Here is a 12,703-nt window from a genome sequence, read left to right as displayed (position 1 = left end):
AGGGCTGAAATATCATATGCCTCTCTTTTATTAAAAAATATTTTGTGGGGCAACACGGTGGCTCAGTAGGTTAGGTATCCAACTCCTGATTTTGGCTCAGGTCATGATTTAGGGTTGTGAGATCAAGCCCTGCATATCCAGCTTCGTACACAGCAGGAAGTCTGCTTGAGATTCTCTCCGTCTGTTCCTCCACCCACCCTTGTAGTGCTAAGAAAAATAAATCTTAAAAAAATAAAAAAATATTTTAGCAAAAAAGGCAAAATGTGACTGTTACATATAGGTGATAAATACATGGACAGCTCATTAAATAATTCTTTTTCTTTACCAATAAATAAATAAATAAATAAAATTGTCACAGGAAAAACTCAAGCCACAGTCCTAATTCTTGGTAAACCAAACAAACAACAACAACAACAAAAAAACCCCACAGAATAAATAATGGATTTGAGTATTGGCACGTTTTTGGTTTTGCTTCATTATACTCCAGAGCTTATTACTAGTTCCACTATTTAACATTTACCTTATTTGACACTATCAGGTATTTACAGCCCTCTGCCTTGTTGGACGGTAAACTTTTCTTTCTCTCTCTCTTTTTTTAAAGATTTTACTTATTTATTTGACAGAGAGATAGAGAGCACAGGTAGGCAGAGCAGCAGGCAGGAGAGGGAGAAGCAGACTCCCTGCTAAGCAGGGAGCTTGGTGCGGGACTCGATCCCAGGACGATGACCTGTGCTGAAGGCAGACGCTTAACTGACTGAGCCACTCAGGCGCCCTGGTAAACTTCTTTCCTTAAAAATTAACTCACTGGGGCACCTGGGTGGCTCAGTGGGTTAAAGCCTCTGCCTTCGGCTCAGGTCATGATCCCAGGGTCCTGGGATCGAGCCCCACATCAGGCTCTCTGCTCAGCGGGGAGCCTGCTTCCTCCTCTCTCTCTGCCTGCCTCTCTGCCTACTTGTAATCTCTGTCTGTCAAATAAATAAATTTAAAAAAAAAATTAACTCATTACTTTTCTCCGAATCTTTATTGAATGCGATTAGTTAACATACAGTCTAATATTAGTTTCAGGTGTAGAATTTAGTGATTCATCACTTACATACAATACCTGTGGCTCGTCACAAGTGCCCTCCTTAATCCCATAAACCATTTAACCCATCCCCTGACCACCTCCCCTCCTGTAATAGATGATAAACTCCTTTAGAGTAGTCACAGTGTATTATTTATTAACTTCTGGTAGACAGAAGAAGGCCATGTATCAAAAAGGAAAACTGGGGTAACAGTACTGCTTTTGAATTTAGTTGTACTTGGCAATCATAAAAATAGAGAATTCCTGGGGGAGGAGTCAAGATGGTAAGGAAGTAGCAGGCTAAGACAACATCAGGTAGCAGGAGATCAGCTAGATAGCTTAACAAACCATTCCGAACACCTACAAATTCAACAAGAGATCGAAGAGAAGAGGAGCAGCGATTCTAGAAGCAGAAAATCAACCACTTTTTGAAAGGTAGGACCCGCAGAGAGGTGAATCCAAAGTGAAGAGAAGATAGACCGCAGGGGGGAGGGGCAGGCACCTGACAAGCAGTGGAGCAACAGAGCACAAAACCAAAAGTTTTAAAAGTCTCCTCCACTGAGGGACATCACTCCAGAGGCTAAACAGGGGTGAAGCCCACACGGGGACAGCATGGTCAGGTGCTGCGGGGTCACAGAAGGATTGGGGGTGTCTGAGTGTCACAGAGCTCACAGGTATTAAAGCAGGGAAGCTGGCTATAGAGACGGAGCTGAGGAGTGAGCTCTCAACTTGGGGTTACCTTATCATGATACGTGGCACAGGTCACTGCTCTGTGAGGGGGTACCCCACAAACCCCGGGGAGACTCCCCTGGAAGAGTTCAGGGATCTGTGGCATTCGGAGACTCCAGGCAGGGCTATGTGCCAGAGACAGAGACGCTTGATCACAGGCTGGGTGAGCGCAGAACACAGCCAAAGGCCAGGGAGACAGGAGTGATTGAGCGCTTTTTTCCGAGGGCACACTGCAGAGTGGGGCCCCAGCGCTCGGTTCCTCCGGGCCAGAGATTGGGAGGCCACCATTTTCATTCCCATCCTCCGGAACTCTACGGAAAGCGTTCAGGGAACAAAAGTTCCCAAAAGTGAACCCGAGCGGATTACTTGGCCTGGCCCCTGGTAAGGGTGGTGCAATTCCGCCTCGGGGAAAGACACTTGAGAATCATTACAACAGGCCCCTCCCCAAGAAGATCAGCAAGGAATCCAGCAACGAACAAGTTCACTTACCAAGGAGAACAGCAGAATTCAAGAGGAGGAAAAAGCAAAGCATGGAATTCATGGTTTTCTCCCCATGAATCTTTAGTCTTGCAAAGTTAATTAAAATTTATTTTATTTTTTCTTCTGCTAAATTTTTTTTAACTTTTACCCTTTCCTCCTTTAACATCATTAAACTAGTTTATCTTAACAATACCTTTCAAAAAAAATTTTTTTTGAACCTTCATTATTATAGTCATGTTTTATCCTTCATGGTATCTAACTTTATTTTTTGTATACACATAGGGTTTTTTTCTTCTAAAAAAATTTGGGATACAACTTCTTCTATAGATCAAAATATGCCCTAAATCTAGCACAGGGCTTTCTTCTAGTCTCCAGCCTGAGCAAATTCTCTCCACTTTCTTTTTCTTTATTCTCCCAACCAATTAACATTATCAACTCCTTTTTTAGAAATTAAAAAAATAATTTTTTTCATCTTTACAGTCATATTCCATCCCTTCATCATATTTACGCTTATATATGTTTTACATTCCTTAAAATTTTGGGAGGTAGTTTCTTCTAAAGAGACCAAAATACTCCCAAAATTAAGTGGGTGAACCTGTTCTATTCACCAGTCTAATATCTATCTATCTATCTATATATATATATTTTTTTTTATATTTTATCTTTTTTGTCTCTTTGAAATTTTCTGAACTTCATTTTACCCTCTTTCTTCCCCCCCAAGATTTGGGGTCTCCTCTGATTTGGTTAAAGCACATTTTACTGGGGTCTTTGCCAACCTTTTAGTATTTTATTCACTCCTTCATATATTCTTATCTGGATAAAATGACAAGGTGGAAAAACTCACCACAAAAAAAAAGAACAAGAGGCAGTACCGAAGGCTAGGGACCTAATCAACACAGACATTGGTAATATGTCAGATCTAGGGTTCAGAATGATGATTCTCAAGGTGCTAGCCAGGCTTGAAAAAGGCATGGAAGATATTAGAGAAACCCTGTCTGGAGAAATAAAAGCCCTTTCTGGAGAAATAAAAGAACCAAAATCTAACCAAGTTGAAATAAAAAAAGCTATTAATGAGGAGCAATAAAAAATGGAGGCTCTTATTGCTAGGATAAATGAGGCAGAAGAGAGAATTAGTGATACAGAAGACCAAATGACAGAGAATAAAGAAGCTGAGCAAAAGAGAGGCAAACGACTACTGGACCACGAGAGGAGAATTCAAGAGATAAGTGATACCATAAGACGAAACAACATTAGAATAATTGGGATTCCAGAAGAAGAAGAAAGAGAGAGGGAGCAGAAGGTATATTGAAGAGAATTATTGTAGAGAATTTCCCTAATATAGCAAAGAGAACAAGAATCAAAATCCAGGAGGCACAGAGAATCCCCCTCAAAATCAGTAAGAATAGGTCCATGCCCCATCACCTAATAGTAAATGTTACAAGTCTTGGCGACAAAGAGAAAAGTCCTGAAAGTAGCCCGGGAAAAGAAGTCTGTAACATACAATGGTAAAAATATTAGATTGGCAACAGACTTATCCACAGAGACCTGGCAGGCCAAGAAGGACTAGCATGATATATTCAGAGCACTAAACAAGAAAAACATGCAGCCAAAAATACTATATCCAGCTAGGCTATCATTGAAAATAGAAGGAGAGATAAAAAGCTTCCAGGACAAACAAAAACTAAAAGAATTTGTAAACACCAAACCAGCTCTACAGGAAATATTGAAAGGGGTCCTCTAAGCAAAGAGAGAGCCTAAAAGTAGTAGATCAGAAAGGAACAGAGACAATATACAGTAACAGTCACCTTATAAGCAATACAATGGCACTAAATTCGTATCTCTCAATAGTTACCCTGAATGTAAATGGGCTAAATGCCCCCAATTAAAAGACACAGGGCATCAGAATGGATAAAAAAACAAAACCCATCAATATGCTGTCTATAAAAAACTCATTTTAGACCCAAGGACACCTCCAGATTTAAAGTGAGGGGTGGAAAACAATTTACCATGCTAATGGACATCAAAAGAAAGCTGGGGTGGCAATCCTTATATCAGATCAATTAGATTTTAAGCCAAAGACTCTAATAAGAGATGAGGAAGGACACTATATCATACTCAAAGAGTCTGTCCAACAAGAAGATCTAACAATTTTAAATATCTATGCCCCTAACATGGGAGCAGCCAACTACATAAACCAATTAATAATGAAATCAAAGAAACACATTGACAATAATACAATAGTAGAGGACTTTAACACTCCCCTCACTGAAATGGACAGATCATCCAAGCAAAAGATCCACAAGGAAATAAAGGCCTTAAATGACACACTGGACCAGATGGACATCACAGATATATACAGAACATTCCGTCCCAAAGCAACAGAATACACATTCTTCTCTAGTGCACATGGAACATTCTCCAGAAAAGATCACATCCTGGGTCATGAATCAGGTCTCAACCAGTATCAAAAGATTGGGATCATTCCCTGCATATTTTCAGACCACAATGCTTTGAAGTGAGAACTCAATCACAGGAGGAAATTTGGAAAGAATCCAAATACATGGAAACTAAAGAGCATCCTTATAAAGAATGAACGGGTCAGGGCGCCTGGGTGGCTCAGTGGGTTAAAGCCTCTGCCTTTGGCTCAGGTCATGATCTCAGGGTCCTGGGATCGAGCCCTGCATCGGGTTCTCTGCTCCGCAGGGAGCCTGCTTCCGCCTCTCTCTCTGCCTGCCTCTCTGCCTGCTTGTGATTTCTGTCTGTCAAATAAATAAAATATTAAAAAAAAAAATGAATGAACAGGTCAACCAGGAAATTAAAAAAGAATTTAAAAAATTCATGGAAACAAATGATAATGAAAACACAATGGTTCAAAATCTGTGGGACACAGCAAAGGCAGTCCTGAAAGGAAAATATATAGTAGTACAAGCCTTTCTCAAGAAACAAGAAAGGTCTCAAATACACAACCTAACCCTACACTTAAAGGAGCTAGAGAAAGAACAGCAAAGAAAGCCTAAATCTAGCAGAAGAAGAGAAATAATAAAGATCAGAGCAGAAATCAATAAAATAGAAATCAAAAAAACAATAGAACAAATCAACGAAACTAGGAGCTGGTTCTTTGAAAGAATTAATAAGATTAATAACCCCCTGGCCAGACTTATCAAAATGAAAAGAGAAAGGACCCAAATAAATAAAATCATGAATGAAAGAGGAGAGATCACAACTAACACCAAAGAAATACAAACAATTATAAGAACATATTATGAGCAACTATACACCAGCAAATTTGACAATCTGGAAGAAATGGATGCATTCCTAAAGACATATAAACTACCACAACTGAACCAGGAAGAAATAGAAAACCTGAACAGACCCATAACCAGTAAGGAGATTGAAGCAGTCATCAAAAATCTCCAAACAAGAGCCTAGGGCCAGACGGCTTCCCAGGGGAATTCTACAAAACATTTAAAAGAATTAATTCCTATTCTCCTGAAACTGTTCCAAAAACAGAAATGGAAGGAAAACATCCAAACTCATTTTATGAGGCCAGCATTACCTTGATCCCAAAACCAGACAAGGATCCCATCAAAAAAGAGAATTACAGACCAGTATTGTTGATGAACACAGATGCGAAAATTCTCACCAAAATAGTAGCCAATAGGATTCAACAGTACATTAAAAGGATTATTCACCACGACCAAGTGGGATTTATTCCAGGGCTGCAAGGTTGGTTCAACATCCACAAATCAATCAATGTAATTCAATACATTAATGAAAGAAAGAACAAGAACCATATGATACTCTCAATAGATGCTGAAAAAGCATTTGACAAAGTACAGCATCCCTTCCTGATCAAAACTCTTCAAAGTGTAGGGATACATAACTCAATATCATCAAAGTCATCGATGAAAAACCCACCGCAAATATCATTCTCAATGGAGAAAAATTGAGAGCTTTTCCGCTAACGTCAGGAACACGGCAGGGATGTCCATTATCACCCCTGGTATTCAACATAGTACTAGAAGTCCTAGCCTTAGCAATCAGACAACAAAAAGAAATTAAAGGCACCCAAATCGGCAAAGAAGAAGTCAAACTATCACTCTTTGCAGATGATATGATACTGTATGTGGAAAACCCAAAACACTCCACTCCAAATCTGCTAGAACTTGTACAGGAATTCAATAAAGTGTCAGGATATAAAATCAATGCACAGAATCAATGCACAGAAATCAAATAAATGCATTTCTTTACACCAACAAGACAGAAGAAAGAGAAATTAAGGAGTCAATCCCATTTACAATTGCACCCAAAACCATAAGATACCTAGGAATCAACCTAACCAAAGAAGCAAAAAATCTGTACTCAGAAAAATATAAAGTACTCATGAAAGAAATTAAGGAAGACACAAAGAAATGGAAAAATGTTCCATGCTCATGGACTGGAAGAACAAATACTGTGAATATGTCTATGCTACCTAAAGCAATCTACACATTAATGCAATCCCTATCAAAATCCCATCCATTTTTTTCAAAGAAATGGAACAAATAATCCTCAAATTTATATGGAACCAGAAAAGACCTCAAATAGCCAAAGGAATATTGAAAAAGAAAGCCAAAGTAGGTGGCATCACAATTCCGGACTTCAAGCTCTATTACCAAGCTGTCATCATCAAGACAGTATGGTACTGGTACAAAAACAGACACACAGATCAATGGAACAGAATAGAGAGCCCAGAAATAGACCCTCTACTCTATGGTCAAACTAATCTTTGACAAAACAGGAAAGAATGTCCAATGGAATAAAGCCAGTCCCTTCAAAAAATGGTGTTGGGAAAATTGGACAGCCACATGCAGAAAAATGAAACTGGGCCACTTCCTTATACCACACACAAAAATAGACTCAAAATGGATGAAGGACCCAATATAAGAAAGGAATCCATCATAATCCTTGAGGAGAACACAGGCAGCAACCTCTTTGACCTCAGCCACAGCAACGTCTTCCTAGGAACATCGCCAAAAGCAAGAAAGCAAGGGCAAAAATGAACTATTGGGATTTCATCAAGACTGAAAGCTTTTGCACAGCAAAGGAAACAGTTAACAAAACCAAAAGACAATAGACAGAATGGGAGAAGATATTTGCAAAGGACATATCAGATAAAGGGCTAGTATCCAAAATCTATAAAGAATTTATCAAACTCAACACCTAAAGAACAAATAATCCAATCAAGAAATGGGCAGAGGACATGAACAGACATATCTGCCAAAAAGACATCCAGATGGCAAACAGACACATGAAAATTGCTCCACATCACTCGGCATCAGGGAAATACAAATCAAAACCACAATGAGATACCACCTCACACCAGTCAGAATGGCTAAAATTAACAAGTCAGGGGCGCCTGGGTGGCTCAGTGGGTTAAAGCCTCTGCCTTCGGCTCAGGTTATGTTCCCAGGATCCTGGGATTGAGCCCCGCATCGGGCTCTCTGCTCAGCAGGGAGCCTGCTTCCCTTCCTCTCTCTCTGCCTGCCTCTCTGCCTACTTGTGATCTCTATCAAATAAATAAATCTTAAAAAAATAAAATTAAATTAACAAGTCAGGAAATGACAGATGCTGGTGAGGATGCGGAGAAAGGGGAACCCTCCTACACTGTTGGTGAGAATGCAAGCTGGTGCAACGACTCTGGAAAACAGCATGGAGGTTCCTCAAAAAGTTGAAAATAGAGCTACCCTATGACCCAGCAATTACACTACTGGGTATTTACCCTAAAGATACAAATGTAGTGATCAGAAGGGGCACGTGAACCCGAATGTTTATAGCAGCAATGTCCACAACAGCCAAACTATGGAAAGAACCTAGATGTCCATCAACAGATGAATGGATAAAGAAGTGGTATATATATACACACACACACACACACACACACACACACACACACAATGGAATACTATGCAGCCATCAAAAGAAATGAAATCTTGCTATTTGCAACGATGTGGATGGAACTAGAGGGTATTATGCTTAGCAAAGTAAGTCAATCAGAGAAAGACAACTATCATATGATCTCCCTGATATGAGGAAGTCGAGAAGCAACATGGTGGGTTTGGGGGGTAGGAAAAGAATAAATGAAACAAGATGGGATCGGGAGGGAGACAAACTGTAAGAGACTCTCATTCTCAGGAAACAAAATGAGGATTGCTTGGGGGGAGGAGGGTAGGGAGAGGGTGGTTGGATTATGGACATTGGGGAGGGTATGTGCTATGGTGAGTGCTGTGAAGTGTATAAACCTGGCGATTCACAGACCTGTACCCCTGGGGCTAATAATACATTATATGTTAATTAAAAAAAATAGAGAATTCCTAAACAATCATTTTTCTCTATACAAAACTGGAAACTAATTTAACAGGTACAGCATAATATAGGTATGTCTGCACACAAATATAAATTCCTTAAGCTTCTTAAAAGCATAAAATATCTATGTTATGTATCAACTACACCCAGCATTCTCAAAGTGTTGTGTGGGGACACCTGGGAGTCAGAGACTCTTTGTGGGAATCTGTGACGTAAAAACCATTTTCATAATACTATTATACTATTACTTCATCACACTCATTCTCTCATGTTTAAAGAATGGAGATTTTTAAATGACTTTCAACAATGTTATTGTTCTGATGGCCATGTGTTTGTGTATTCTTGTGTTTTAAATTTTTCTTAGTTTTAATTTCTAGTATGGTACTTACTAATAGGTAAAATTTGCATGAATAAAAGTTCTTTGGCATCTGCAATTATTTTTAAGTATAAAGAGGTCCTGTGACCAAAACATTTGAGAACGATTAAACAAATGCAATCTTATTTTCCAAGGACTCTTTTCTCACTGTCATCTTCAAAGATACAGCCCACATCTAATCTCTGTGAATGGGCACTGCTTCACCTTGCACTTTTATGATTTTCACATGCTTTTGCTCCTGCCTACTTAGAATCCTGAAGAATGCAAGCGGCAGAAAAGCATACCAAAGTGCCTGGGTTGATGATTACCCTAAATATACTCTCAACCATGCACATATAAACTAAATAAACCTTGAAAATTCTAAGTTATGAAATTTCTGCTTTCTTCCTAAGATAGGTGTTGAACTTAGGGGATGAAAAGAGTAAAGGATGGGGCAAAAGTGACTAGGTCTGATAAAGTGATATATCCCGGTCCACTGGGATATATCAGGTCCACTCAGCCTTTAACCTTTACCACTGCCACTTTTGCTGCCACCAAGTTCAGCTCCACCAAAATGAAGAATAGTGGCCGCAGCAACAAGGTTGCACGTACTTCTCCTATCAACCTCGGCTTGAATGTGAATGACCTCTTGAAGCAGAAAGCCATCTCTTCCTCAATGCACTCTCTGTACGGGCTCGGCCTGGGCAGCCAGCAGCAGCCCCAGCAGCAGCAGCAACCCTCCCAGCCGCCACCGCCACCACCACCACCGCAGCCGCAGCCGCAGCAGAAAGCCTCCGCTCTTTCTCCCAATGCCAAGGAATTTATTTTTCCTAACATGCAGGGTCAAGGTAGTAGTACCAATGGAATGTTCCCAGGTGACAGCCCCCTTAACCTCAGTCCTCTCCAGTACAGTAATGCCTTTGATGTGTTTGCGGCCTATGGAGGCCTCAACGAGAAGTCTTTTGTAGATGGCTTGAATTTTAGCTTAAATAACATGCAGTATTCTAACCAGCAATTCCAGCCTGTCATGGCTAACTAAAAAAGGAAAAAAAAAAAAAAAAAAGAACCCTACAAGTTAAAATGCACGAGCCCAAGGGGGAGTTTTTTTTCACCTCCTTGAGATTTTTTTTTTTTTTTAAAGCTTATAGTAAGGATACATTCAAGCTTGGTTACAAAAATAAAACCTGCATCATTTTTCATTTGCCAACCAAGCACAAAGTTATTTTATACTGACTGTATATTTTAAAGTATACTCTCAGATATGGCCTCTTACAGTATTTAAGATATAGCAAGGACATGGCTGATTTTTTTTTATAAAAAATTGGCACTAATAAGTGGGTTTATTGGTCTTTTCTAATTGTATAATTTAATTTAGTACAAAGTTTGTAAAATATCAGAGGATATATATATTGTTTCTACGACACGGTATTGCATTTATATCTTTTTACTACAGTGACCTGTGACAGCAGCAGCTTCATGTATTTTTTTTACTGAAATTGTAAAATATCCATCTTAAAGACATCAACTATTCTCAAAATTGTGTACAGGATATTCCTTTAGTGGTGGAATTAAAATGTACGAATATTTGCTTTTTCAAAAAAATGTATTTTCTGTTAAAGGTTTAAAGATTTTTGCTATATATTATGGAAGAAAATGTAATCATAAATATTAATTTGTTCTAAAGTTACCCTCCAGTGTAACAGAGGATTCTATTTTTCTAAAGTTACCCTCCAGTGTAATAGAGGATTCACTGGAAACCATTGCTTCTTTTAATGACCCATTCAGAATAGAAAGCAAACAGAAAACAGATACTAAAACTGATTATCTATGAGGGAAATAATAGAGCACCTCAGACTCTGCCACTGCAGTCTGGAAAATAAAGAACATACCTTATCAGAAATAATTTACCTTTTTTTCTATTTTGATCTTTTTTCTCTCAATTCTCTGGAAGACTTTCAGACAAAAACCTAGTTTGAAGAAGGCCCATATTTGTCGATGCAGCTCATATAAAATTATTTCTGCATAGGGTTTCTTTCATTCTTAAAATAATCTCCCTCCTGCCCCCTTCCGGCCCCCTTAGGATATGATTACCCATTATTTGGGCAATCTGAACATTTTATTGAGTTTTTCTAAACCCTGATGAATTTGCCTGATTAGACAACTGCGAAAAGGCACAATGCCTTTAAACAATGCCTAATAATTTCCATAAATCATTTACCTTAGATAATAGCTTGTCAAATAAGCTATCCATTATCGCTACAAGCTTGGCTGATATTTCAGCAATGTGGTCATGGTAGTCCTGTAATGAGAAAGAACACTGTATTTTAAAGTCCCTGGGACACATCTAAAAAATACTTAGCAATTATGAAACTCCAGTAGAAAATCTAAGGAAAAGTACCTTAGTGATATGATCAAAATGCCTAAGCATGCTATACTGCTTAGGCTGAAGTCGAGCTTCAAAATGAGCCCTGATCACAGGAATGTAGTGCACAATTAACTGCAAACAACGTGAAGAAAGAGCTGAAGATCCAGGAAGTGAATATATCAGGGAGAAACAAAAAACGGTATTAGTTGAGTTTAAATATCAAATTAAACAAAAACTGTCAATTAGTTTCCTACAGTTTATTTCATTAATGAAGAACACACAGCACAAAGCAACATTATTTCACTTTGGTTAAGAAAATGATTTGGGGAGCGCCTAGCTGTCTCAGTCAGTTGGGCGTCTGACTCCTGGTTTTGGCTCAGGTCATGATCTCATGGTCGTGGTTGAGCCCCACATTGGGCTCCGTGCTCAGTGGGGAGTCTGCTTCAGATTCTTTCTCTCCCCCTCTCTGCCCCTTCCTGCTTGAGTGCTCTCAAATAAATAAAAAAAATTTTTTTTAAATTATTTGGTACTGAGTAATGTAGCAAACATGCTGCTTTTCCCAATGAACTCAAGTTATTGGTATTACTGACAAGAGGAAGCTTAAGGGAAAACTGATTCTCTTCCGACATTCAGATTCCTTTCACCTCAAAGCACCTCATACTCACTACATCTTAACATTTTCTATAGTGGTGCAACTTCCAAATAACTTGTATTTGTTAGAGTGGAAGTTCTTCCTAACATTTCCCCAGAAGTTAATTTTTTCAGTTATGGTAATACATAGAAGATGAATCACATTTGCTACTTTTAGAGCCTTTAATTAGAGTCATAAGAACATCAGGTATAATAAAAACACAATGAGAATGGTGACCTCACCGTAAAATCTAAGCATGTGATTAAAAGCAAGAATCCAGGGGCGCCTGGGTGGCTCAGTGGTTTAAGCCTCTGCCTTCGGCTCAGGTCATGATCTCAGGGTCCTGGGATCAAGCCCCGCATCGGGCTCTCTGCTCAGTGGGGAGCCTGTTTCTCCCTCTCTCTCTGCCTGCCTCTCTGCCTACGTGTGACCTCTCTCTCTGTCAAATAAATAAATAAAATATTAAAAAAAAAAAAAAGCAAGAATCCATACCCAAATTTTTTGTAGTTATTGTTTTTAGTCCAACAACTTGCAGTGCACCAGCTCCGAGAACTAACTGGCAACTTCTTGAATTGAAGTACTAACAAAGGAAGGAGAAAAAAAAGCCCAACAATTTATTAAAAATTATTCTATATATTCTGGTAATGTGTCTACAGTTCTAAAAATACATTCCTCTTTCCTCTCATTCAAGGACCAAATGGATTTTCTAGTAGGAGCAATTAGGACCTATTTATG

At 39.0% G+C, this 12,703-nt stretch overlaps 2 protein-coding genes across 7 annotated transcripts in view; one reads left to right on the top strand and one right to left on the bottom strand.

The window, feature by feature from the left end:
- The window catches only part of VPS54 (VPS54 subunit of GARP complex), a 104,275-nt gene that overhangs the window by 14,674 nt on the left and 76,898 nt on the right, over nt 1-12,703 (bottom strand). For 5 of the 6 annotated variants that reach the window (XM_045978748.1, XM_045978751.1, XM_045978749.1 and 2 more), the window contains 3 exons: nt 12,461-12,548; nt 11,371-11,492; nt 11,191-11,271 (listed from right to left, as the gene is read on the bottom strand). In XM_045978748.1, coding sequence (XP_045834704.1) covers nt 11,191-11,271; nt 11,371-11,492; nt 12,461-12,548 — 291 coding nt within the window. Of the gene's footprint in view, nt 1-11,190; nt 11,272-11,370; nt 11,493-12,460; nt 12,549-12,703 lie in introns of those variants that run through there. The other variant, XR_006815032.1, reaches the window with a different exon arrangement.
- On the top strand, nt 9,391-10,143 carry LOC123925515 (protein Tob1-like). The gene has a single exon (XM_045978757.1). The coding sequence runs from the start codon at nt 9,406-9,408 to the stop codon at nt 10,009-10,011; it is 606 nt and encodes a 201-aa protein (XP_045834713.1). The 5' UTR covers nt 9,391-9,405; the 3' UTR covers nt 10,012-10,143.

Source organism: Meles meles, chromosome 15, assembly GCF_922984935.1.
Source record: "Meles meles chromosome 15, mMelMel3.1 paternal haplotype, whole genome shotgun sequence".
Lineage (NCBI taxonomy): Eukaryota > Metazoa > Chordata > Mammalia > Carnivora > Mustelidae > Meles > Meles meles.
This window is presented reverse-complemented; position numbering and strand designations above follow the sequence as displayed.

Excerpts from the sequence above, each read along its gene's own strand:
- LOC123925515 (XM_045978757.1), top strand. The coding sequence starts at position 9,406 with ATGAAAAGAGTAAAGGATGGGGCAAAAGTGACTAGGTCTGATAAAGTG.